The sequence below is a fragment of the Podarcis filfolensis genome (genome assembly GCF_964270895.1).
Source record: "Podarcis filfolensis genome assembly, chromosome: 11".
Lineage (NCBI taxonomy): Eukaryota > Metazoa > Chordata > Lepidosauria > Squamata > Lacertidae > Podarcis > Podarcis filfolensis.
In genome coordinates this window covers 8,228,795-8,253,347 of record NC_139613.1, presented here as the reverse complement: position 1 = coordinate 8,253,347, position 24,553 = coordinate 8,228,795, and the positions used below count along the sequence as shown (strand labels likewise).

At 46.8% G+C, this 24,553-nt stretch overlaps 1 protein-coding gene across 4 annotated transcripts; it reads right to left on the bottom strand.

The window, feature by feature from the left end:
• Positions 1-156: 156 nt before the first annotated feature.
• SIGLEC15 (sialic acid binding Ig like lectin 15) lies at positions 157-19,807 on the bottom strand. 4 transcript variants are annotated; one of them, XM_083575873.1, is made up of 7 exons: positions 19,720-19,807; positions 15,353-15,519; positions 13,904-14,084; positions 10,393-10,776; positions 6,819-7,178; positions 4,916-4,946; positions 157-1,067 (listed from the first exon to the last, which is right to left on the bottom strand). In XM_083575873.1, the coding sequence occupies exons 3-7, from the start codon at positions 13,953-13,955 to the stop codon at positions 992-994; spliced, it is 903 nt and encodes a 300-aa protein (XP_083431999.1). In that variant the 5' UTR covers positions 13,956-14,084; positions 15,353-15,519; positions 19,720-19,807; the 3' UTR covers positions 157-991. The 4 variants fall into 4 exon arrangements, with proteins under 4 accessions (XP_083431999.1, XP_083432001.1, XP_083432000.1 ...); XM_083575875.1 differs by having other exon boundaries at positions 13,904-14,017; XM_083575874.1 differs by lacking the exon at positions 19,720-19,807 and adding an exon at positions 17,751-18,098.
• Between the last annotated feature and the right edge of the window lie 4,746 nt (positions 19,808-24,553).

Sequence of the window (24,553 nt, the reverse complement as noted above, 5' to 3'; positions counted from 1 at the left end):
AGAGTGTAACCCAGAGTCCGCAACAGAAGGATGAGGCAGGTATGGCTACATTGCTAGACTTTATTTCTAAGCTATGCTGAGAGCATACAAATATACATCTTGTCTCTGTGAGAAGCAGAGAGCAACTCCAACAAAGAAACGACAGTACAAAGGAAACAGGAAACAGGAAACCAGTAAACGTCACATCCCGTCTCCCAACAGTATCTGGACTGTGGAATGAAAACATAGTCCTGTGACTACCAGCAGCTGCTCAGTGAGGCAAACAGAAACCAACAGAAAAATCACGTGATCCCCATGCTGGTGCCCATCCAGGCATTGACCAGCCCCAGCCTGGCTTAGCTTCATCAAGATAGGGATTTCGTTTGCCTTCAGACCAGACCTCCTGAGATTGACTGAAGGAACCCCATACCTCACAAATTCAGGGCGGTCTGCAAAGCAAAGCACTTCGGCTGATGCGTGATGGACAGCTACGTGGCCATGCAAGTGCCTGCTTGCTGCTGTTGATGTTTATTTAATTCTTTAGGTGGCCACGGCCCAAAAAGTGACTTACAACATGTTTGAAAGCACATACTCTGGTTTCTCTTCAGATTGTATGTAAACCATTTGCCGTTTACTAAAAGCACAAGCAGAGAGGCATTATGGTGTAAACACATTAACACAAAACCACTTTCAATTCATAAAAAAAACATACAAAGCAAAGCAAGCCTCAACAATGCTAGCAGAAAGATTCAGCAGCACAATTTTAACAGCAACGAACAACGTCCTGGCCCATCAAGATGTTCCATCGCAAGGGAGTTGCAAGTTTTTATCCACTCCTGTCATTTTGCATCACAACATCTCTGAGTGATAACGCTCTGGGTGGGATCTCTGCTTCACTGCATGAAACTGCTTGATTTCCACATAGCTGAGAATCTTTTGACACGTGCACAACATTGTTTTAGTTCTTCGTGCATGTACTGCTTAATGCACAGATGGCTTTCTTTTATCTCTCTCACTCTGGCAGGCTTTGACTTATGGAGTTGATCCTGCGGTTGAGGTTTTCGTATGGAGAATCTTGCATGGCTTGCCTGCCGGTGAAAAATGTCAACAACATAAGTTCCAAGAAGCGGGAAGCAGGCCATGGCAGAAATTGATTATTTATTTTAACACAATTTATATAACTATCTTTTTTAAAAATCCAAACACTTTAAGGTCGTTTACAACAAAGAAAGCCCAACTGCTTAAAACAGAAGAACATCAACTCTAAATCCATTTGATTCCCCCCCTATTTTTATGTCCTGTTGAGCAACCCTGTGGATTCTACTCCAAATTAAACTCCACTGAATTTAATGGACTTCTAGGTTGCAAGTTAACTCCCCAATGGAAAAAGGCAGTGAGCTTTGGCTGGATCATGCCTGAAAGGTTTTAATCGGCGAAAGATGTTGCCATGAAAACAACGACTTTGATCCATCCAGATCAGTGAACTGGTGAAGCTTGCTTGCTATAGTGCCAAGGTTTTGTCTAATCCTATGTTTCCCAAAGGGACGTGGGTGGTGCTGTTTGTTAAACCACAGAGCCAAGGGCTTGCCAATCAGAAGGTCGGTGGTTCGAATCCCCACGACAGGGTGAGCTCCCATTGCTCGGTCCCTGCTCCTGCCAACCTAACAGTTTGAAAGCACGTCAAAGTGCAAGTAGATAAATAGGTACCACTCCAGCGGGAAGGTAAACAGCGTTTCCATGCGCTGCTCTGGTTCGCCAGAAGCGGCTTAGTCATGCTGGCCACATGACCCGGAAGCTGTACGCCAGCTCCCTTGGCCAATAAAGCGAGATGAGCGCTGCAACCCCAGAGTCGGCCATGACTGGACCTAATGGTCAGGGGTCCCTTTACTTTTCCTTTTTATGTTTCCCAAACTTGGGTCTCCAGCTGTTTTTAGACCACAAATCTCATCATCCCTCACCACTGGTCCTTCTATCTAGGGATGGTGGGAGTTGTAGCTGAAGACCAAAGTTTGGGAAACTGCTGGGTGAGGGAACCTGTGGCACTCTAGATGTTACTGGACTCCTCCAGTCCAATCTACTGTGGTTAGTGGTCACAAATGGCGGGAGCTGCAACTTCAGGAAGGCCATAGTTTCATCACCCATGTTTTCAAACCACATGTGGCAAGAGATAGGGAACTGGGGCAGGGCTGTAGCTCAGAAGGAGCACATCTGCCTTGCATGCAAGGAGTTCTCAGAATCAGTCCCCAAGTAAGGCTAGGAGAGAGACTGGGTGTCAGACCCCAGATAGCTGCTTCCAGATGGAGTGGTGGATCTGATTCATCATAAGGCAGCTTCCTACGTCAATTATGTCCTTAAGAGTTGAGAGTGGTTGGGAAGAACGCTCTTCTCAATTCCATCTCCCGCAAACAGGTTTGGAAAAGCTCTGTTTCTAAATTCTGTTAAACCTGGGTTTCCGCAGCAGAAACGAAGATGCATTACGGGGAACAAAGTGATATGTCTCTCACTGCTTTCAGCTCTCTCAAAGGCCCTCTGTCTCTGCCATCTTGTGTAGTGGCAACTGCTACCCTCTATTTTTTAAAAAAAGAAATGGGTGTGTTTGTGTGCTCATGCCAGGCAATGAAGGAAAAAACAAAGAACACTGTTTGAAAGTGGGCACCTCAAAATGTAGGCCATCAGTTGGCCAAAGGCAGAGACAGGGAAGAACGCCTCTGCTCTCAGGTCCTGCTTGTGGTCTTCGTTGGTTTACTGTGAGAACTGACCTTGATGGGCTACTCGGCTACTGGAACAGGGCTGTTCTTATGTTCTTATAATTGCAATCTAAATTAAGCGGGCCGGAGGGACACTGCTAAGTCATGCTGAAAACCGCTGACTCTTCTCCTCTGCCCAGATTCTCAAATATTCTGCACTTTGAAGTTGGGCAGAAACAAAGTTGAAAGGTGATGTGTCTGCTAATGGTTCAGAAATGACTCTCTCTCTCTCTCTCTCTCTCTCTGTGTGTGTGTGTGTGTGTGTGTTGTTGATGGGTGGAATGTCCTAATTTGGCATAATTCCTTCCTCGCCAGGAAAAATAATGACCAGGAAACAGGTGATGGGAAAACTCTTCTTTGCCAGTCATAGTGGGACAGTACTGGGCTAGATGCTGAAATGGTCTGTCTGACCTATTTAAAAGGCAGCGTCTTTTATTCCACAAATCTTTGCCCCACTCTCCCACTCTGTGTCCACGTCCTGCAGTAGTTCCTTATGACAAAAACTCTTTAAAAAATAGCTCGTGCTTTTTAGTGGCTATTCCTTCTACCACTGGTTTATCACACTTGGCATCAAAAAGGGGGCTCAATGGTACCCTATTTTCAAAGAATCTTAGTATTGTTATCCTTTCCTTTAAGAATAGATGTCTTGATCCGTGGATAAATTTGGCCAAATTTTGATCTTGAAAGGTGATCATTGCTCGTACCGAGTAACCATCATCATCTAAGTACACTATAGAAGCAATATCGTTTGGCTTTACCACTCCTGGCAACATATCATTCAGGAGGTTCAGGAAATGCATTGTGCGATCCATCTGTGAGAGGAAACCCTTCAGTTTTGGGTAGTTAACAAACACAAGTTTTTGAGGGATTAGTATCAAGGTCCAGTCTTTTTTCTGGATTGGAACTTGCCAGTCCTGTAGTATGTCGCCATCAATATTGTGGGCCACACCCTCTTTAATACCCGTATTTCTAATTGATTTCCTTCCAGGGCTCTGAGATGTTACTTCCGTTATTATGTTTGTTTCAGGGCGCTGCTTTGGGGTTTCCTCCTCAGGTATTATCTGGGGTTTTGCCTTGTTTAATCCCACTTTGCCTTTCCCTTTACTGCCCCGTAGGGCAGATTTATTTAAGCCTGGTGTAGACATAGCTGTCAACTTACAGATTTGAAAATAAGGGACCAGCAGCCTCGAAAATAAGGGATCAGCAGCCAAAATAAGGGATTTTCCCAGCACAGGTATGTTCAACTTCTGAGCCCCTCTGAGCCAAAGACAGAAAGCCCAGCCAGCAGCCAAACAAAGCCTCAAGCAGTGGTTCCCACAGCGCAGCAACCCGGCAAAGGGGATGCAGCAAGGAAAACCACCGTCACCTCTCCGCTGGGAATCGCTGAGCAAAGGCGAGTCCCCAGGCAACGTGGCAGATTTGATCAGCACAAGGCATGCAAGCTCCACCCCCCAGTCGTTCTTAGACTCCTTATTGGGTGAGCAACGCAGCCAAGCAACACAGTTGGAGCCTCCCTCCTCCCTGGCCGGCAGGGAGGGAGGGAGAGGAGCTGCTTCCTTTGAAACCCGGGAAATTTAAGGGACATCACCAATAAGGGACAGCAGTGGGACACGGCGCTGGGATAAGGGACTTTCCCGCCAAATAAGGGATGGTTGACAGCTATGCGTGTAGAGGATAGTGGAAGTAGGTTGTAAAGTTTCTGCCTTAGTGGCTATTCATGCACTTCTGAGAGTTGGGCTGAGATTCCACTTCCACTGTAGGTTTTGCCGGATAAAAAATGTGAAAGACCTACCAGAGCACCGTATAGTTTTGTATGGCAGCTGGTGGGAGGCACAGGGAGCAGGCGGTATGTCGCAGCGCTCCGTCAACTAAGAACAAGCCTGCATGTGGAAATCTAGTGTATCAGGAAGGCCAGCACATTGGGAATTGGCACATGAAACCCTTCATGGCAAGGGTTGGCAAGCCCATGAAACCCTTCCTCTAGCTCAGGCTTCGTTAAACTCGGCCCTCCACATGTTTTTGGCCTACAACCCCCATGATCCCTAGCTAGCAGGTCCAGTGGTCAGGGATGATGGGAATTGTAGTCTCAATGCATCTGGAGGGCTGAGTTTGAGGAAGCCTGTTCTAGCTTCTGGCACCCACCCAGACCTGCTGACCCAATTTGAAGCTGAGATGTAAGAATTTCTTACCGTGGTAGGCCGGTTGGAGCCATCAAGTTGTCTGTGATTTGATGCAAGAGACAAAAAATAAAGAGAAAGGTGTATCAGTTTTCTTACTGCATTGAAGAAGAAGAGGAAGAGGAAGAGGAAGAAGAAGAAGAAGAAGAAGAAGAAGAAGAAGAAGAAGAAGAAGAAGAAGAAGAAGAAGAAGGTAGGAGGAGGAGGAGGAGGAGGAGTTTGGATTTGATAAACCACTTTATCACTACCTGAAGGAGTCTCAAAACGGCTAACCTCCTTTCCCTTCCTCCCCCACAACAAACACTCTGTGAGGTGAGTGAGGCTGAGAGACTTCAGAGAAGTGTGACTAGCCCAAGGTCACCCAGCAGCTGCATGTGAAGGAGCAGGGAATCGAACCCGGTTCACCAGATTACGAGTCCACTGCTCTTAACCACTACTCTACACTGGCTCTGTTGTGTAATGTTCAAGTGAACAAACACTGGAGAGCCAGCAAAAGCCCAAGTCCTTGATAGACCAAGACCTGGTTCTTACTGAAACAATAGACCTGTGTCTGGGCCATAGTATTTCAAGCTGCTTGTGGGGGTCGGCAGATTGAATGCACCTCTGCACAAAGGTTCCCTGCAGGGAGAAAACTAGATGTCAGGACTCTTTGTAGCCTAGTCTTCTCCTTAACACTCCAGTTGCCCATGCACAGGGATAGCTTCATCATTGAGGACCTCAGTGTTCCTTTGTATAACACAACCTTCCCCCAACATGGTTCACTCCACCTGGTGTTGGACTCTCCAGCATCCATTGCCTCTGAACATTAACCATGCTGGCTGGGGCTGATGGGAAATGGAGTCCAACAAGGTCTGGAATTCACACCCTGCAGGCTGCTTCTGCAACTACGCTTGCAGCAAAGATTTTCTGCACATCAAATTTTAGACCATAAGCTCCTCAGGACAAGGGCTTGACTTTCTGCACACTAAATCAGGGTTTTCCGAAACTTGAGTCTCCAGCGGTTTTGGGACTACAATTCCCACCATCCCTCTGGTCCTACTAGCTAGGGATGATGGGAGCTGTAGTCCAACAACAGCTGGAGATCCAAGTTTGTGAAACTCGGTTCTTCAGCTGGCCGGATCTAAAATGGGTCCTAACAGCAGCACACATCTTTTGAATATAGTGCAATTTTTTTAAAAAAAAGAAATGGTGCCTAAATGCATTTATGGGTTAAAAGTGATCAATATGATCAAGTTGACGACATAAAACACCATGCATGCTGATGGTGCAAATATATAAAAACCAGTGCTTCCTCTGCAAATCCAGGCTGCAAAACTGGAATGAGAAACTGGATCTAGATTTTCATCCCCTTTGGTTTCTCAATGAATACCGCTGCTGTTCCTGCTGCTGCTGCTGCTGCTGCTACTACTACTAATTTTTTTATTTATACCCCGCTCTCCCTTGCCAGATCCAGGCTCAGGGCGGCTAACACCAGTAAAATTACAATAAAAACATAATAGGGGAGGGGAAAAAAACAATTTAAAATACAGGTTAAAAATACAATTTAAAATGAAGCCACATTTTAATAATAGCCCATAGATCGAAACCATAAGGGGAGGGAAACATAAGGGTCAGACTGAGTCCAAACCAAAGGCCAGGCGGAACAGCTCTGTCTTGCAGGCCCTGCAGAAAGATGTCAAGTCCCGCAGGGCCCTGGTCTCTTGTGACAGAGCGTTCCACCAAGTCGGGGCCAGTACTGAAAAGGCCCTGGCCCTAGTTGAGACAATCTAACCACCTTGCGACTCGGGACCTTCAAAATGTTGCCATTTGTGGACCTTAAGGTCCTCCGCAGGGCATATCAGGAGAGGTAGTATTGCTTTGTTTAATTAGGAAGCATCTCTGAATGATTGACAACGCAACAGAAACATGGACCTACCTCTCTTCCAGAAAGCGCCAAACCCCAGTATCGCCACTAGCGCCAGCGTCTTAATCCCCAAGGCGGCAAACAAGAGGACCAGGACCCAGGAGCTGCCCCCAGCTCTGAATTTGTAGAAGTACACAGCCCCCTCTGCTCTTCCCAGGCTGTTAACAGCTGTGCAGGTGTATTTCCCATCGTGCGTCAGGCGCTGGAGCTCCTTGGTTATCTGGTGGGCCGTAGTTGAAGCCAAGGTGATGTTGTCGGAGGGAGGACCAGCCCATGTCAGGGTGGGCAGAGGCTCCCCTTCGGCTGTGCACTTTGCGTGGAAAGTGTGGTCCTGGCTGGTCTGGACGGAGATGTTAACGATCCTGGGGGGAGCTGCGGAAAGTCCCGAAATATGAACACAATGCAAATACAGGGGTACCTTGGTTTAAGAACAGCTTAGTTTACTAACAACTTGGAATAATAATAATAATAATAATAATAATAATAATAATAATAATATACTAATTTATTATTTATACCCTGCCCATCTGGCTGGGCTTCCCTAGCCACCCTGGGCCCCTTCCAACAAAATATTAAAATACTGAAATGCATCAAACATTAAAAGCTTCCTTAAATAGGGCTGCCTTCAGATGTCTTCTAAAAGTCTGGTAGTTGGTTTTTCTCTTTGACATCTGGTGGGAGGGCGTTCCACAGGGTGGGTGCCACTACTGAGAAGGCCCTCTGCCTGGTTCCCTGTAACTTGGCTTCTCGTAGCAAGGGAACTGCCAGAAGGCCCTCAGAGCTGGACCTCTGTTTCCGGTCAGAACGATGGAGGTGGTATAGTGGACGCTCGGGTTGTGAACGTGATCAGTGTGGGATGCACATTTGCAACCCGCAGCATTCGCAACCTGCGTCTTCACAGGTTGCAATTTGGCGCTTCTGAGCATGCGCAAAGTGCTATTTAGTGCTTCTGCGCCTGCATGACTGCCGAAACCTGGAAGTAACCCGTTCCGGTACTTCCGGGTTTCGGCGGTCCGCAACCCGAGAAAATGCAACCTGAAGCAGCTGTAACCCGAGGTATGACTGTACCTTGGTTTAAGAACAGCTTAGTTTATGAACAACTTGGATTAAGAACGCTGCAAACACGGAAATAGGTGTTTTGGTTTGGGAGCTTTGCCTTGGAAGCAGAACATGTTCCTCTTCCTGTTGAGTGTGTTCCCTTTGCAAATTGAGTCCCCCACTGCTAATCAGACGCTTCCTGTTGAGTCTGTCGGCTGTTGAGTCCCGAGCACCCACACAACACAGAGGTGACATTTGGAGCTTTAGTTTTTGCTAATTTTCTTGTGTGTTTTTGTTTGTGTGGCTTTTTCATTTTTTTGACTGTGACTTGTTCTTCGTTTTAGGGGACTGACTTGTGTCTGTGGCTTGTGGCTTCGTTTTTGTGACTGTGTGGAACCCAGTTCAGCTACTGGTTGATTGTGTGACTGCAGAAATGGATAAAAGCCCCCCATCCAAACAATCAGTGCACGTAAGAAAAAAAAAATCAATTTTACTTTTTATCATCTACAATACTGTCTTATTTATTTTATAGTACAGTACATTGATTATTAGGGACACGGGTGGTGCTGTGGGTTAAACCACAGAGCCTAGGACTTGTTGATCAGAAGGTCGGCGGTTCGAATGCCTGTGACGGGGTGAGCTCCTGTTGCTCGGTCCCTGCTCCTGCCAATCTAGCAGTTCAAAAGCACGTCAAAGTGCAAGTAGATCAATAGGTACCACTCCGGCGGGAAGGTAAACAGCATTTCCATGTGCTGCTCTGGTTCGCCAGAAGCGGCTTAGTCATGCTGGCCACATGACCCGGAAGCTGTACGCTGGCTCCCTTGGCCAATAAAGCGAGATGAGTGCTGCAACCCCAGAGTCGGCCACGACTGGACCTAATGGTCAGGGGTCCCTTTACCTTTACCTTTTACATTTATCATTGCTTTCATTTTACGGATCAATGGTTAGATAGCAAAATTCCTGTTAAATTGCTCTTTTAGGGATCGTTTTTCATCGTCAGGAACGGATTAATCGATTTTCAATTACTTTCTATGCGAAAGCACGCCTTTGTTTAAGAACGGACTTCCGGAACGGATTAAGTTCGTAAACCGAGGTACCACTGTATATGCATTTGTGTGTGTGTGCGTGTGTACATTCTCCCCCAGTAAACTCAAAACCCCTCCCCGTTAGGCCCCTTTTAAATTATGCACAGTCCCAGTTTGCATATGGGGAAACCAATCTGGTACACTGTATTTTGTATTGTCCATTGTACGATACTCCCACAGTTAAATTTATCTCCCCTTTTCAGATCGCCTTAGAAGGTCAACCAGATGATTTGAAAATTGAATGGTCATGGGCAGATGCTGATAAGGGCATCAGCTTTAGGGCAGCACCATTCACACCAGCGGCAAGAAAGATAAGGACGACCTTTCTGGAAAGCGTAAGTTAAGGTTACCAGATATTTTTCAATGAATCCAGGGACACTTTTCAGCTTCATTAGGAATGATAGGATTTTGTCAGTGGACTGATTTGAGAATCCGGGGACTGTCCCCGGGAAACAGGGACGTCTGGTAACCTTAGCGTAAGTGCCAAACCCTAGGGATACTGACCAGGTAGAACTTTCCTAAATTTTTGGCGTTGTACAATTGTTCTGGTCTGGCGCATGCAATGTCTTCTGTTTTTTAGCTGTGTGGTTTGTGTTCATACTGCACTGTGATGGCCATTGGCTATAAGCAACAAAATTTATTGATTTGATATGATATGGGACAACCAAATACAGACTTAGATGCTTTTTCACCTTCTCCTCTACACTCCATCATTTATCGGTCCTGAGAGATCTGCATTGGCTCCCAGTACGTTTCCGAGCACAATTCAAAGTGTTGGTGCTGACCTTTAAAGCCCTAAACGGCCTCGGTCCTGTATACCTGAAAGAGTGTCTCCACCTTCATTGTTCAGACTGGACACTGAGATCCAGCCTTCTGGTGGTTCCCTCATTGTGAGAAGTGAGGTTACAGGGAACCAGACAGAGGGCCTTCTCAGTGGTGGCGCCCACCCTGTGGAACACCCTCCCTTCAGATGTGAAGGAAATAAGCAGCTATTTTATCTTTAAAAGACATCTGAAGGCAGCCCTGATTAGGGAAGTTTTTAATATTTAATGCTGTATTGTTTTTAACACTTGATTGGGAGCCGCCCAGAGTGGCTGGGGAGATTCAGCCAGATGGGCAGGGTATAAATAAATAAATTATTATTATTATTATTATTATTATTATTATTATTATTATTACCATTACCATCCTGCCTTTCACTCAGTTTGGGACCTGCCCTGCTTACCACAAAGCAGGACAGTCGCTGCCAAGCCTGCTTCTTTCATATTGCCCTCCTCCCATGCCCCAAAATGGGCAGGTGAATAGGCAGGATGTTGAACAGGAACAGAGGCAATAGACTGTGGATGCCCCCCTCCTGGGTTTGGACCTCACTCAGCGCCAACCTCTTTGCCAACCTTTCACACTGGCCATCCATTTCCAGCTCTTCCCCCTCCCCTCTCTATTGGATCTGACGTTCCTCTCACCTATGAGATGGAGCCTGAGTCCCGTTCTGCTCTCATACTTGTCGTGGAAATCCCCGGAGAACTCGACCCTGCAGAAGTATCTGTTCTTGTCGTTCCACGTCAGGCTGTTGATCTGGAGCGAGAGGTTGTTCTGCCTCGGGTTCCCCAAGAGCTTGTATCTGCCCTCCGAGCCGACGGTGGTTTTGCAGGGGTCGCTTGAGCTGTGGGAAACGCACTTGAAAACAACGGCTCCGTTGAAAGGCTCCTTGACCCGCCAAATGGCTGTCAGGGTCTGGTCGTTGGTGTTCTGTGGGTGTGTGAATGTGCAGGGCAAGGCAACTGCCTTGCCAATTTCGCCGGTTACCTCTGGCGGGATGTGCATGGACCAGCCTTTGGAAGAAACACCTGGAAGGGAAAGCATCGATGATCTTTAGTTAACCAAGAAAACCCCACACCGGTTCCTACCCTGTCTGACCCAAATTCTGCCATACCAAGCAGTTGGTCCCTTACCTTTCTCACCCTGATCTGGCCACAGTGATCCATGTGACAGTCGCCTCCAGGCTTGATTATTGTAACTCGCTCTATGTATGTAACTGCCCTTGAAGCTGACCCAGAAACTCCAGCAGATGCAGAATGCCGCGGTGAGGCTCCTTACGGGGTCCTTGCCACAGGATCACATTCAACCAGTGCTTGACCAACCGCACTGGCTCCTGGTGGAGTACAGGGTCAGGTTTAAGGTGCTGGTTTTGACGTTTAAAGCCCTATGCGGCCTAGGACCCTCATACCTACAGGACCGCCTCTCCTGGTATGCCCCGCGGAGGACCTTAAGGTTCACAAATGACAACACAAGTCCCAAGTCACAAGGTCTTAACAGCTTATCCCAATACTGTAGAGAAGAGAAATTAACAGTGAACTACCAAAAAACAAAAATCATGGTTTTCTCTAACAAAAGAAAAATATACAGATGGAATTTAGACAATCAGGAGATTGAACAAGTGACATGCTTTAAATATCTAGGAGTTATATTCCAAACATCAAGGAAGAAGACTGCCCACATAAATTACAGCTCCTCTACAGCACAAAAAAGTACAACAGCAATCCTAAGATTCCATCGTACAACGGGAGGAAATTTCATTCCTGCTACAATTAAACTATTCGTTGCAAAACCAACAGCACAAATACTATACGGCGCACCACTCGTCTCCCTCTCTAATCTAGACCCATATGAAAAGATACAATCAGGTTTCCTTAGATCACTCCTGCAAACACCTAAATGCGTCCCAAACGCCGCCCTACGACTGGAAGCGGGCTTATACAGCATTAAAGCCAAAGTATGGATAAGAACCTTATGCACTTGGCTAAGACTAAACAACTCGCCGGCTGGACTACTTTCCCTGATGCTTCTTGACAAATTCCAATCTAGTTGGTTGAAGGGCACTCTCAGAAAACTGGCCACATATGGTCTCTCCCCAGAGTATCTATTAAGTTTAGAAAGGGGAAGGGCCAAGAACATAATCAAAGAAAGACTCAGGGACATTGAAGCCCAAAATGACTTTAATCAACTTCCGATAACTTACAAACTTCTATACAACCCCCAAAGGCCCCATCTAGCAAACTATCTCAAAGTTCTAGACAACGCTAAACACCGATGGGCATTTTCCAGGGCCCGCTTTAACGCTCTCCCTTCAGCTCTTCTAGAGGGAAGATACAATAAAATACTGATCGAACAAAGATTATGTCCCTGTAACAGCAATGAAATCGAAACCATTGGGCATGTCATCTTATACTGCCCATTATATCGAGACTCAAGAAAAGAGCTGATCGAACCGATTCTGAGGAAAATACCTCGCAGTACAGATGACACCTATATCAGACACCTCTTAGCTGACAAAGAGCCCGAAATTAGCAGGTCCGTGGCAAAGTACTGTTACATTGCAACAAGAATAAGACGAGCAATGATGTCAACAATGGAGCTCAAATTGTAAACATCGAAGGAACGATAATAAACAGTAGCGACACCTGAATTGAATTTTTAAAACTTTAAAAGTCAAAACCTGGTTATAAATATAAGCACCAATTCTGTGAATTGGCCATATTTCTAATGTTATTTGTAGCACAACACTACTTTTAATGTCATATTTTTATAAATTGCTTCCTGGTCACTGACCGTATTAAAGATATTTGATTTGAAGGTGGTTAGATTGTTCTCAACTAGGACCAGGGCCTTTTCAGTACTAGCCCCGACGTGGTGGAACGCTCTGTCACAAGAGACCAGGGCCCTGCAGGACTTGACAACTTTCCGCAGGGCCTGCAAGACAGAGCTGTTCCACCAGGCCTTTGGTTTGGACTCAGTCTGGCCCTTATGTTTCCCTCCCCTTATGGTCTTGATCTATGGGCTACTTTTAAAATGAGGCTGCATTTTAAATTGCATTTTAACCTGTATTTTAAATTGCCCCCCCCCCATTATGTTTTTACTGTAATTTTTATTGTTGTTAGCCGCCCTGAGCCCAGCTCTGGCCTGGGAGGGCGGAGCATAAATAAAAATTATTATTATTATTATTATTATTATTATTATTATTATTATTATTACTATTATGAGTGCACAACTGAAAGTGGAACGTGAGAATGTGACCAAATAAGTGTTTTCAAAGGGATGATCTCCTACAGGGATGGTTGTAAGGGAGCCAGGAATGACAACAGTTACCATCAACATGGCAAGCAGAGTTCAGGGCAAGGCTCAAATTACAGAGGGGTTGAGGCAGAGTATAATAGAACCATAGAATTGTAGAGTTGGAAGGAACCCTGATGCTTGTCTAGTCCAAGCCACTTCAAGAATGGCTGGCTCCTTTAGCTGGTATTTTTAAGGAAGGTTACAGTAAACATGGTTTGTCAGAAATTGGGGGAGGAGAGTGTGGGCCTGGGACTTGCGGATTAAAAAAGAAGAAGAAGCTAGGATATTCACAAGCTGTGTGCAGTTGCACAGTTCCCCTTTGCTTTCACTTCTCAGCTCCCTTTGAGTGCGCAAGGAATCAAACCCAGAAGCTGCAGTCAGCTATGGCTTCCCATTACGTGAAAACCAAGAAACCATGGTTATGGGTTTCCAAACAAGTGAGGCAATGAAGCCACGGTACACAATGGATTGTCTGGATGCTGTTGCATTCTGTCTAAGGCAGAGTAGCAGCACATGAAGAGTGTTGGTGGAGCAGGCCAAAGACCCATCACAGTCCACCATCCTGTTGCCATGGTGACCAGCCAGATGGCTGCAGGAAGTCTGCATGGAGGACCTGATCCCAACAACGCCCCATTTGTGATTCCCAGCAGCTGCTATTCAGAGGAAACACTGCTTCAACAGGAAAAGCATAGTCAATAGGACCAGCGGCCGTTGATAGAGCTCCATTGGCTACCAATAGGTTTTTGATCAAGACCTGCAATGTCTTGGGTTTTGCCCTCCATTCTGCCCCATAGGGAATTGGGCAATTCCAAGAACAACGTAAGGACGAGAGGGGGGAAGTTTCCCCAAAGCAAAACTCACCTTCCTTAAGAAAGCAAAGCAGACATGCGAGCAAGAAGCTAGTGCCTTCCATCTTCTGGGCTTGCTCCACGTTGAAGCTTGTTTGCTGATCTGATCAGACCCACTCTTTGTTTGCTGTTGGGTAAAATGCTGAAGCAGTGATTCCACTCTGCAGAATGAATGTGACTGGACTTCCCTTATCCTGGAAAATATGCGTTGTTCACATGGCTGGCCAGCTGATGAGTCTTCTTGCTAGCCATGCTGGGATGAGTGTAAAAGTCATCGCAGAGAGAAGCCATTGGGTTCTTCCTCTCCCAACCCTTCGCCCTCCCTTTCTATTTAACCAGGGTGAAGGCAAGTGATGAAATGACTTGGGTAAACTAGTGCTGTGCTGAAAACGTCTCCCTTAAGAAACCCCCAACTCTTCATCAATTAATGAGAAAATTAATGAGAAACTACATTGCATACATGAAAGGGATGTGGGTGGTGCTGTGGGTTAAACCACAGAGCCTAGGACTTGCCAATCAGAAGGTCGGCGGATCGAATCCCCGCGATGGGGTGAGCTCCCATTGCTCGGTCCCTGCTCCTGCCAACCTAGCAGTTCGAAAGCACATCAAAGTGCAAGTAGATAAATAGGTACCACTCCGGCGGGAAGGTAAACTGCTGCTCGGCCAATAAAGTGAGATGAGCGCCGCAACCCCAGATTTGGCCACGATGGGACCTAATGGTCAGGGGTCCCTTTACCTTTTTACATTCCATACACAGGGAGAGAAAATTAGGTTAAATTCTCATGATCCTTGGGTGCAGAGGTTATTCTTTTGATCATGCATGCCTTATTGCTGTGGCTGAGGGGTGTTTGTGGGTGCCCTTTCTTCCATCCTACAAATCATCTGCACTCTGCAGCCTTCCTGGGTGCCTACACTCCAGAGTAAAGCCCATGGGAAGACATCATGAGGATTCCCCCCACCAGACTCTTTCAGATCAGGAAACACGGGCAGACAAGGAGGCTGCAAAGTGCTAGAGAAATGTTTAGGTAGAGGTAAAGGTAAAGGACCCCTGACCATTAGGTCCAGTTGTGGCCGACTCTGGGCTTGTGGCGCTCATCTCGCTTTATTGGCCAAGGGAGCCAGCGTACAGCTTCCGGGTCATGTGGCCAGCATGACTCAGCTGCTTCTGGCGAACCAGAGCAATGCATGGAAACGACGTTTACCTTCCCGCCGGAGTGGTACCTATTTATCTACTTGCACTTTGATATGCTTTACTGGAAAAGAAAACACATGCATCATTCTTGGCTGCTTTGCATAATTTTGTACACTTCTATCGTATCTATGCGATGTTGGTGGTGGAGAAGCATATAGACTGCCCTGATCTCCTTGGAGTAAGGGCGAGACAGAAAGGAGAATAAATGCAGAATAAAAGCAGCAAGAGCAAATTTAATCCACACATTAGACTGATTGGGTTTCTACATACCAGATGCTTTGAAGAAAGCGTCAAAGGTGAGGAACAGGCAGCAACAATTCATTCATCCTAAAGTGCCACAGTAAGTGTTCTAATGTGCTTTGGAATGCTTTGGTCGTGGCATTGCAGTCTTCTTGCAATCTCTTATCTGTTCGTCTTCTGATACAGTCCTTTGGCCCCTTAAAAGGAGTGAGCATGGTTATCTTGATGCACCAGACCTCTTAATGGGTTTTCTGCTCCTCCTGTGTTTCACTCCACGAAGGCAGTGAGACACAATTGTGGTGCTAAGAAGCAAGCTTTCTGCCACAAGAGGGCAGTGGGGCTTGAAGGAGATGCCGTGAACTTGAGTAAGACTTACCCCCAAGAAAACGGCCTTGCTGGGTGGTGGTGAGGGGAAACATAGGCAAAATAGGGAGTCCAGGGCATTGTGCAGCTCATGCTGCCAGGTTTTATGTGAAATCGAAGAAGCTTATCTGGCTCTAAGTAGAGTGACTTCTGGAGCAAAAAGGAAGTGGAACCCTACAGGATCAGGCCAAAGGCCCATTGGGTCCAGCAGTCTGATCTCACAGTGGCCAGCCAGATAGTTATGGAAAGCAGCTGGCATTTGGGAGCAGACTGACAGTGGCCGGAGAATATACCCATAATGGCAAGTAGTGGCTGATAGCCTTACCCACAATGAATTTCTCTAATCCTCTTTTTTCCCCTTTTTGAATAATTTTTATTAAGAATTTCAACATAACAATTTATCAAAAACATACCGTCTTCTCCCCCTCCCTAATTCTCTCTCTGTTTTTTCAGCACATGTTATTGTCTACATATTATAAAATTGTAAAGATCCTTAAATTATCTGTCTGTTGCTGTTGTTTAGTCGTTTAGTCGTGTCCGACTCTTCGTGACCCCATGGACCAGAGCATGCCAGGCACTCCTGTCTTCCACTGCCTCCCGCAGTTTGGTCAACCTCGTGCTGGTGGTGACTACGGGGTTGAAGCTCATCTCACTTTGAGGCTGAGGGAGCCGGCGTTTGTCCACAGACAGCTTTCCGGGTCATGTGGCCAGCATGACTAAACTGCTTCTCGTGCAACAGAACACCATGACATAAAACAAGAGTGCACAGAAACACTGTTTACCTTCCCGCTGCAGTGGTACCTATTTATCTACTTGCACTGGCGTGCTTTCGAACTGCTAAGTTGGCAGGAGCTGGGACAGAGCAACGGGAGCTCACCCTGTCGTGGGGATTCGAACTGTCAACCTTCCAATTGGCAAGCCCAAGAGGCTCAGTGGTTTAGACCACAGCACCACCTGTGTCCCTGGCGGTTTGACTAGATGACTCTTGGTGTCCTTTCTACCGTGCCATCTACCAGATGGGCAGAATAGGCACTGGCCTGTGGGCCCCATGCCTTTTAGGGGCAACGGATCAAAACAATATTGATTTGATCTTGAAAGAAAATTACAATCAAGTATTATGAGATAATTTGCAAGCCCCCCTCCCCGAGATTTAGACTGTCTAGGTGCTTCCACAGGGTCTAATCTTGCACTGCTTTCCAACTCTACAATTCTACAATGCTACAAGTCATTCACCTAGTTCTCTTTCTCGATCTTTACATGTATTCCGTAATTTTGCCTGCTGCCACCCCAATCTCCAAGTGGTGTGAGATTCCAGGGGTTCCAGGCAAGTGTTCACATTTCCTTTTGGAAATGAGGCACAGTGAATAGGATTTATTTGCAAGAACCTAGGGCTTGCTGATCAGAAGGTCGGCGGTTCGAATCCCCGCGACGGGATGATCTTCCGTTGCTCGGTCCCTGCTCCTGCCAACCTAGCAATTCAAAAGCACGTCAAAGTGCAAGTAGATAAATAGGTACCGCTCCGGCGGGAAGGTAAATGGCGTTTCCATGCGCTGCTCTGGTTCGCCAGAAGCAGCTTAGTCATGCTGGCCACATGACCCGGAAGCTGTACGCTGGCTCCCTTGGCCAATAAAGCGAGATGAGTGCCGCAATCCCAGAGTCGGTAACAACTGGACCTAATGGTCAGGGGTCCCTTTAGCTTTACCTTTATGTTTTTATATGGGACGCGAGTGGCGCTGTGGTCTAAACCACAGAGCCTAGGCCTTGCCAATCAGAAGGTCGGCAGTTCGAATCCCTGTGACGGGGTGAGCTCCCATTGCTCGGCCCCTGCTCCTGCCAACGTAGCAGTTCGAAAGCACGTCAAAGTGCAAATAGATAAATAGGTACCGCTCCAGCGGGAAGGTAAACGGCGTTTCTGTGCGCTGCTCTGGTTCACCAGAAGCGGCTTAGTCATGCTGGCCCCATGACCTGGAAGCTGTATGCCGGCTCCCTCGGCCAATAAAGCGAGATGAGCGCCACAACCCCAGAGTTGGTCACAACTGGACGTAATGGTCAGGGGTCCCTTTACCTTTTTATATACGGTCTGAGCCTGCCATGGAGGGTTTCACAGCCTTCCTGACATTGCCACAGCCTTGGATTCAAGCAGAAACCAAACATTAATTCCAAGTGCTTCTCTTTCTCTCCAACATGCTGCTTTGCTTCTAGCTCACATCACGGCAATCCAACTCTAAACTCAGGCTTTGCCCTATTCCTTGTTCTCCCTAATGGCCCGTCACCCAGTCTATCACCGCAACACAGGGAGCAATCCTGGCTCATATTTTAACACTTGCCGAATCCAGGAGTTAGAAGGATCTTGCTTACAGCCGACTGCCCCCCCCCCTCCGCAAACTCATAACAATATTTTAATGGCTGAAGAGACTGTTGATAAAGCCTGCCCTGCCCAACTTTGCAAATCTCCAAGCCGTAAATTGCAGGCTCAAATACTTTTGTGCTCAATAAAAAAAATATATTGCCCAGCCCTTCGCCGCAGCGAGGGGGTGAATCGGAAAGGGCAGTGGAATTTTTCCCTTTTTTGCCAGAGGGGAAAATTCCAGTCAGCTGAGCTGCAGGGCGCCCAGGCCCAAAGCTGTGTCATGGCGCTTCAGAAAGTGGGGATCTGAGGTGGAGCTATGCTAACCTTTCCTTTGTGTGCATTTGACCCCCCACACAGCCAAGAAAATGTTGAATGTTGAATTTTTCTTGGGGTGTGTGTGTGTGTGTTAGGGAAGGATTACCAGGCCTGGCAGCCTTCCACCCTCCATAGTGCGGCAGTGGCTCTTGGTTTCCATGGCGACAGACTTGCCGCCATCTTTTTTTCTCACAGTGGAACTTCTGGAGAGGGGTTACGAATTTCACATTGTGGCAGCAGTTGCTAGTTCCAGGCTTTAAATCCCGATTTGCATTCATTCGAGCTTCAAATGGGGTTATTATCGCAATATTTGTATTCTGTTCAGACGCACCTGCCCACAATTCTCTTGGCAGGAGTTCAGGGCCTTGAACAGCCGACAAGCAAAGATTTCAAAGATGGGAAGCTTTTCCCTTTGCTACACAGCCATGCTGGGGAAATGTTCCTCCTCAGAGGTGGGGGGACCTGCAGTTGGATGGGACTCCAACTCCCATCATCCCTGGCTGTTGGCTAATGGGAGTTGGAGTCCAGCAACATTTTCAGGACTGCAGGTTCCTTGCCCCTGATTGAAAGAAGGAAATTGAATTAATTCCTGAGCTAAAACCTTCATCAACAATCGCACCGATAATCTAACATGCCATATGTAAGTGAAACAGATAGGATGGACATCTTCTTTCTTTCCAACTGCTCCTGTCAGACAGAGCACCCTGGTCTGCAAAATTGTGCAGAAGTGACTCCCTCAAAATAATAATAATAATAATAATAATAATAATAATAATAATAATAATAATAATATTTATACCCACCCACTCTGGGCAGCTTCCAACAAAAGATAAAAAAATACATTAAAACATCAGTCATTAAAAACTTCCCTAAACAGGGCTGCCTTCAGATGTCTTCTGAAAGTCAGATAGTTGCTTATTTCCTTGACATCTGATGAGAGGGTGTTCCACAGGGCAGGCACCACTATTGAGAAGGCCCTCTGCCTGGTTCCCTGTAGCTTCACTTCTCGCAGTGAGGGCACCGCCAGAAGACCCTTGGCACTGGACATCAGTGTCCGGGCTGAACGATGGGGGTGGAGACGCTTCTTCAAGTATACTGGACCGAGGCCATTTAAGGCTTTAAAGGTCAGCACCAACTCTTTAATAGCTATGTCAGGCCTGCTGTTCAAGTCACTGATGGAACAGTTTTTAATAAAAGCAAAACTGAGAACACTCAGTGAAGCATTTGAAGGACTAATTAGGTGTCACTCAAATATATGGGTTTTAAAATACTAGGGCTTTTACATGTTGGCATCTGTCTGTCTTGGGAGACAGTTGGGGAGTGCTCCTTTGGGGGTGAGGTCTATGGAGGCAACCCATAGTGCTCATACCTTCGGCCAATCTGGTTGAGCTTCTAACTACTGCCTCCCTTGTTGTTTTCGCTGCGTTTGGAGCACTGGCCTGGCCTCTCCCGGGTGCAAGTCTGGGCAGTGTGTCTGGAGGTCCTGCCCAGATGACAGGACCTCTTGGCTTTGCTGATGTGGTCCAAAGGAAAAGAAAGCACCAGTTTGGCTGTAGGAGTTGCTGGAAGGAGGCATACAAAGCACCATTCAACCAGCCTAGGGACTCCACTCCAGATTGTGTACGGTTTACTCCTTAGCCTTTTCTTCTCCTGAAGATGTCCCGCAAGGCAGTGGGTACTGATTTTTCCTCAGGGTTTGCTCCTGAAGCCTCTCCGTGGCGGGTTCCCGCCTCCCCCAGTGGAAATAATGACACATGACACAATTATTAAGGTTAATGGGCTAAATAAGGCCACAACTTTATTGGTTACAGGTGATGAGCGGTATTGGCTTAGGCATTGGTCCTAACCGACTATATCCGACTTCAGCCCGTCCGCTTGAAGTCTGGGAAGAGTTAACCACCAATAGGGGGAGTCCTGCTGATGCACATCAACTAGGAACTCCCCCCGGGTCACTGATTGGGGACGTGCCTTAGGACCTCACCTCCCTAGGCTTCGGACAGGGCCACGCCCCCCGGAATCCTTTATCGGACTACCCTTCAATATATGGGGCAGGTGATGGCACTACCTCCACTCTTCCAACTATATATCAATACCAATACCAATGCCTAACCACCAATACCAAGAAAGTTGTGGTGATTTGCTACAAGGTAGGAGAAAACCAAGCGGCTGGTGCCAATTTGCTAAGTGGAAAAATTCCTACCAGGCCCCTCAATGGCGACCAACCAAGGTCCATAGCAAGGTCAAGGAACGGAAACCTTATAGGGTGGGAGGGTGGGAAAAGCAGGAACAGCTGGCAGGCGGCAAAGAGGGAGACCCCCGGCCACGTCCTGGTTTAAATAGGTCAGGCCACACCCCCAGAGTCAGCTGATTGGCTGGCCAGGAGGTGATGTGGCCGGGAATCCCCCCAATCGTGCGGGGGCTGGGGCCGTGAAGCCCGCAACTCCACCTCTCCGAAGGGCAGAAGTGGCTTTCTCCCAAATGAGTGTAGCTGCAAGGCAGCAGAGGCTGAGGATCAGAGTTTTCCTTCTCCTAGTTGGGCTACCTTCCCAGGTGGATGAGCCCCACTTACCCCTCAACCCTTCAACAGTTCATGCAGAAAGCACCTTCTTGAGACCCAGTAGTGGTCTCTCATCTGCTCAATCTGCCAGAGTCTGTCCTTGCACGCAGGGCACATACCTAACTCACCGAGAGTTGGAGACCCATTGGCTACCCTCACCTGGTTTACCTGCCTATACAAAGCCAGGGGTGTGGCCGCTGTCACGTACTGACAGCTTCTAGGAGGCACAACTGAGACCTGAGTGCAAGGGGTGGCAACCAATGGCAGATGAACTGCCCAGAAGGACACCTTGTGTCCCCACCAGAGATGCTGACCCCAGTTGACTCCTCACAAAGCTACAATTCCCAACATCCTTAATGAACCATGGGGGAACATTTCCCTAATATTCATTGTGGCTGCAAGATGCTAGGAGGGGAGGTTTAATGCTTCCTTCCCCAGAGATCCTGACACAAATCTCCCCCTCATGCTGCACTGAGCCTTGGGGTGGGTGCAAAACAAGTCGGTTATGTTCCTTTGATTCCACTTGCAACTGTGTGCTTGAAGAGGGCAACGGGCATTGACAGATGATGAAACACGAATACAATAAAGGTGGCAATAGACGTTTTACAGCGGCAATAAAAGCGGAACTGGCCTCTGAAGTGAATCTCTGGTGTCACAGTGTCCTTTTCAGGACACCAGATAGGTTGGCCCTACCATGAGGCAGAGTGAGGCAATCGCCTCAGGCGGCAGATGTTGGAGGTCAGGTCAGCTGCAGACATTTTCTCTGAGACTCCCTCCAACCGTTCCCCTCTGTTGGAGATCTCATGCCTTTCATATACAGTGGACGCTCAGGTTGCGAACATGATCTGTGCAGGATGCACGTTCACAGCCTGCAGTGTTCGCAACCCATGTCTGCACATGCACAGGTTGCAATTCAGAGCTTCTGCGCATGCACAAAGTGTGATTTAGCGCTTCTGCACATGCGCGGCTGCTGAAACCCGGAAGTAACCCGTTTCAGTACTTCGAGATTTTGGCAGTCCTCAACCTGAAAAAACGCAACCTGAAGCGTCTGTAACCTGAGGTATGTCTGTATCTCCTAAATTAGCCTTCTGCCCTCAGGGACAATGGAGGAACGTTATCCTGTTACCAGTGCTGAAGAAAGAGTCGATTGCCAATCCACTTAGCTTCTGTACATGGCATGAAGGGGGCACCAACTTCTGCTTTGTCTCAGCCAGCAAAAGTCCTTGAGCTGGCTCTAGGCTCCAGCTGTTTTTAAGGATGAAGGAAGTTGAGAACATCTCTTGTGTTTTGCTCCCCCTCCCTTCTCAATCAGTGAACAAGTCAATAAATTGCATTTGAAATTTATGAAAGAGGAGAGAACATTTCAGTGAAGATGGAGGAAGCTTGTTTTCTTCTGCTCCAGAGGGTAGGACCTGAACAAGTTACAAGAAAGGAGATTCCAAAGAAACATCAGGAAGAACTTTCTGACAGTAAGAGCTGTCTCTTCCTTGGCGGATTTTAAGAAGAAATTGGATGGCCATCTGTCATGTATGGCCTAGTTGAGATTCCTGCATTGCAGAGGCTGAGCTATATGACCCTTGAGGTTCTTTCCAACTCTACAGTTCTGTGATTCCATGATTCTATGCTCATGTGCTTGCCTTACTTCTGGAGTGTCTGAAGGCTGTTTGTAAATATCTTTTTGTTCATTCTGCAAAGCATCTCATGAATGATTTGCACTCTATGCCCTTCCCAGGTGCTCACCCTTCAATTAAATGCTTGGGGAAGGCGTCCAAAGCAAACTTCTCCCCTGGATGTCTCCCCACCCAGATCAGGAAGTGTCGGCAGCCAGGAAGGCTGCAGAGTCCCAGAGAAATATTTAATGGAAAGGAAAACAAATGATAAAGTAAACTCAAAATCCTGCACCCAAAGCAATTCTCAAGTGCCCCAAGAATGATGCACATGAAAAAAATGGAAGCCTCTTTCAGAAAGAGAGAAAGAAATTGGAGGAAGGTTTTTGGCTAAACATTAGATGGAAGTAGTACTGGTCTCCATGTGACTAGTCATGGTCCAGAAGACTAGAGTATGGGAGAAACTTAATTTTGGTGAACCCCTTGGAGCAGGACTTGTGGGCTCAGGAAGGTTTGGAGAGATATTCAGTGCAAGCTGATTGTATTGAAATGGGAACCTGGCAGAATAGTGTTGGTTTGTTTTTTTAATGGTCCTTTATCCTAGGTATTTAATGGTAGGTTGATCTGCAAATACTAGCAGGTGACTATCTATCCTAACCTCTGTGGGCCATTTTGACAGGTAGGTGAGTTAGAATGAGTTAGACATACTCCTTAATAATCAGCTCTGTGTATTCATATATAATAATAATAATAATATAGTATTTATACCCCGCCCATCTGGCTGGGTTTCCCCAGCCACTCTGGGCAGCTTTCAACTGAATCTTAAAAACAGTACAGCATCAAACGTTAAAAACTTTTCTAAACAGGGCCGCCTTCAATTGTCTTTTAAAAGTGAAATAGTTGCTTATTGCCTTGACATCTGCTGGGAGGGTGTTCCACAGGGCAGGCGCCACTACTGAGAAATTGGCAATCTTTGCCTGTGTTAGAGCAGCATCTGGCTTTACAGTATATTTCAGTGTCTGCAAACTAGTTAGGAAGGACACCTCCAAAGGGCTTCTTCTAAAAGAGCTGTTCTGCTGAAAGAAGCCAAGATGGTTTTGCCTTGTTGCAATAGTGCAACGTCGCTGCTCTGTACAAAACCGTAGCTTAGGATGTTCCATTGCTGAAAGTGTCCTGGCACCAGATCTTCTCCTCTCCTTTTCTTGCACTGTAGAGCAACCAACCTGGATGAAAAAACCAGCTTTGTTTTGCTTTGCTTTTGCAGTCCAGTGCCTTAGGAGTGAATCAGCTTCCACCTAATTGCTTTGATATGGAAGATCTGTTTCTGCGAAGCTGCCCAGCACATGATTTCCACCAGAAGGAAAACCGCAGGTGACAGCTCAGACTGCAGAAAAGAGAATGAGGAACTTCTAAGATGGAACAGCAAGTTCCTAATCTTCCAGTGGCTTCTGATGCCCCAAAAAAGAGAATAGGAAACTGCCACAACTTGTGAACTTTGTCTGTGGTTTTATTTGGCACACAGGAAACACCCTCGCTCCCTCCTTTAAGGCACATTTATTACAATAGCTGCAATAATCCAGAAAACTATAAACATAGCAGTTCAAATTGCATGACCTTTATCCTCTGTTGCTCAAGGATCCCCTTGTTTACTGCCTGACTTTTTCCTAACCATAGTTTGCCGAGATAAACACAGTAGCAAACAGTGGTTAGCACCAAGCCTTTGAACCATGGCTTGAAGCAACTTTGCAAACCATGGTTTGGAAGCAAGAAGCTAGCCAGCCCCAGCGTCCACATCTCAATAGGGGGCTCACTGCCAATATTGAAATTATAATAGTTTCATCCTTGCTATATGGTATATAATAGTTTTAGTTGAATCATGTTATACAAAATGCTCCATATTCTTATTTGCAGTGTCCCTGAAGAAGAGGCATATTTTCAAATGTGTTAGGCCAATAAAACCTTCAGATTTCACCCCTCCCATTTCTCCCTATTATGGTTGCTTTCTCTCCTTCTGTTTCTCCACTGGCAAAACACCGGCT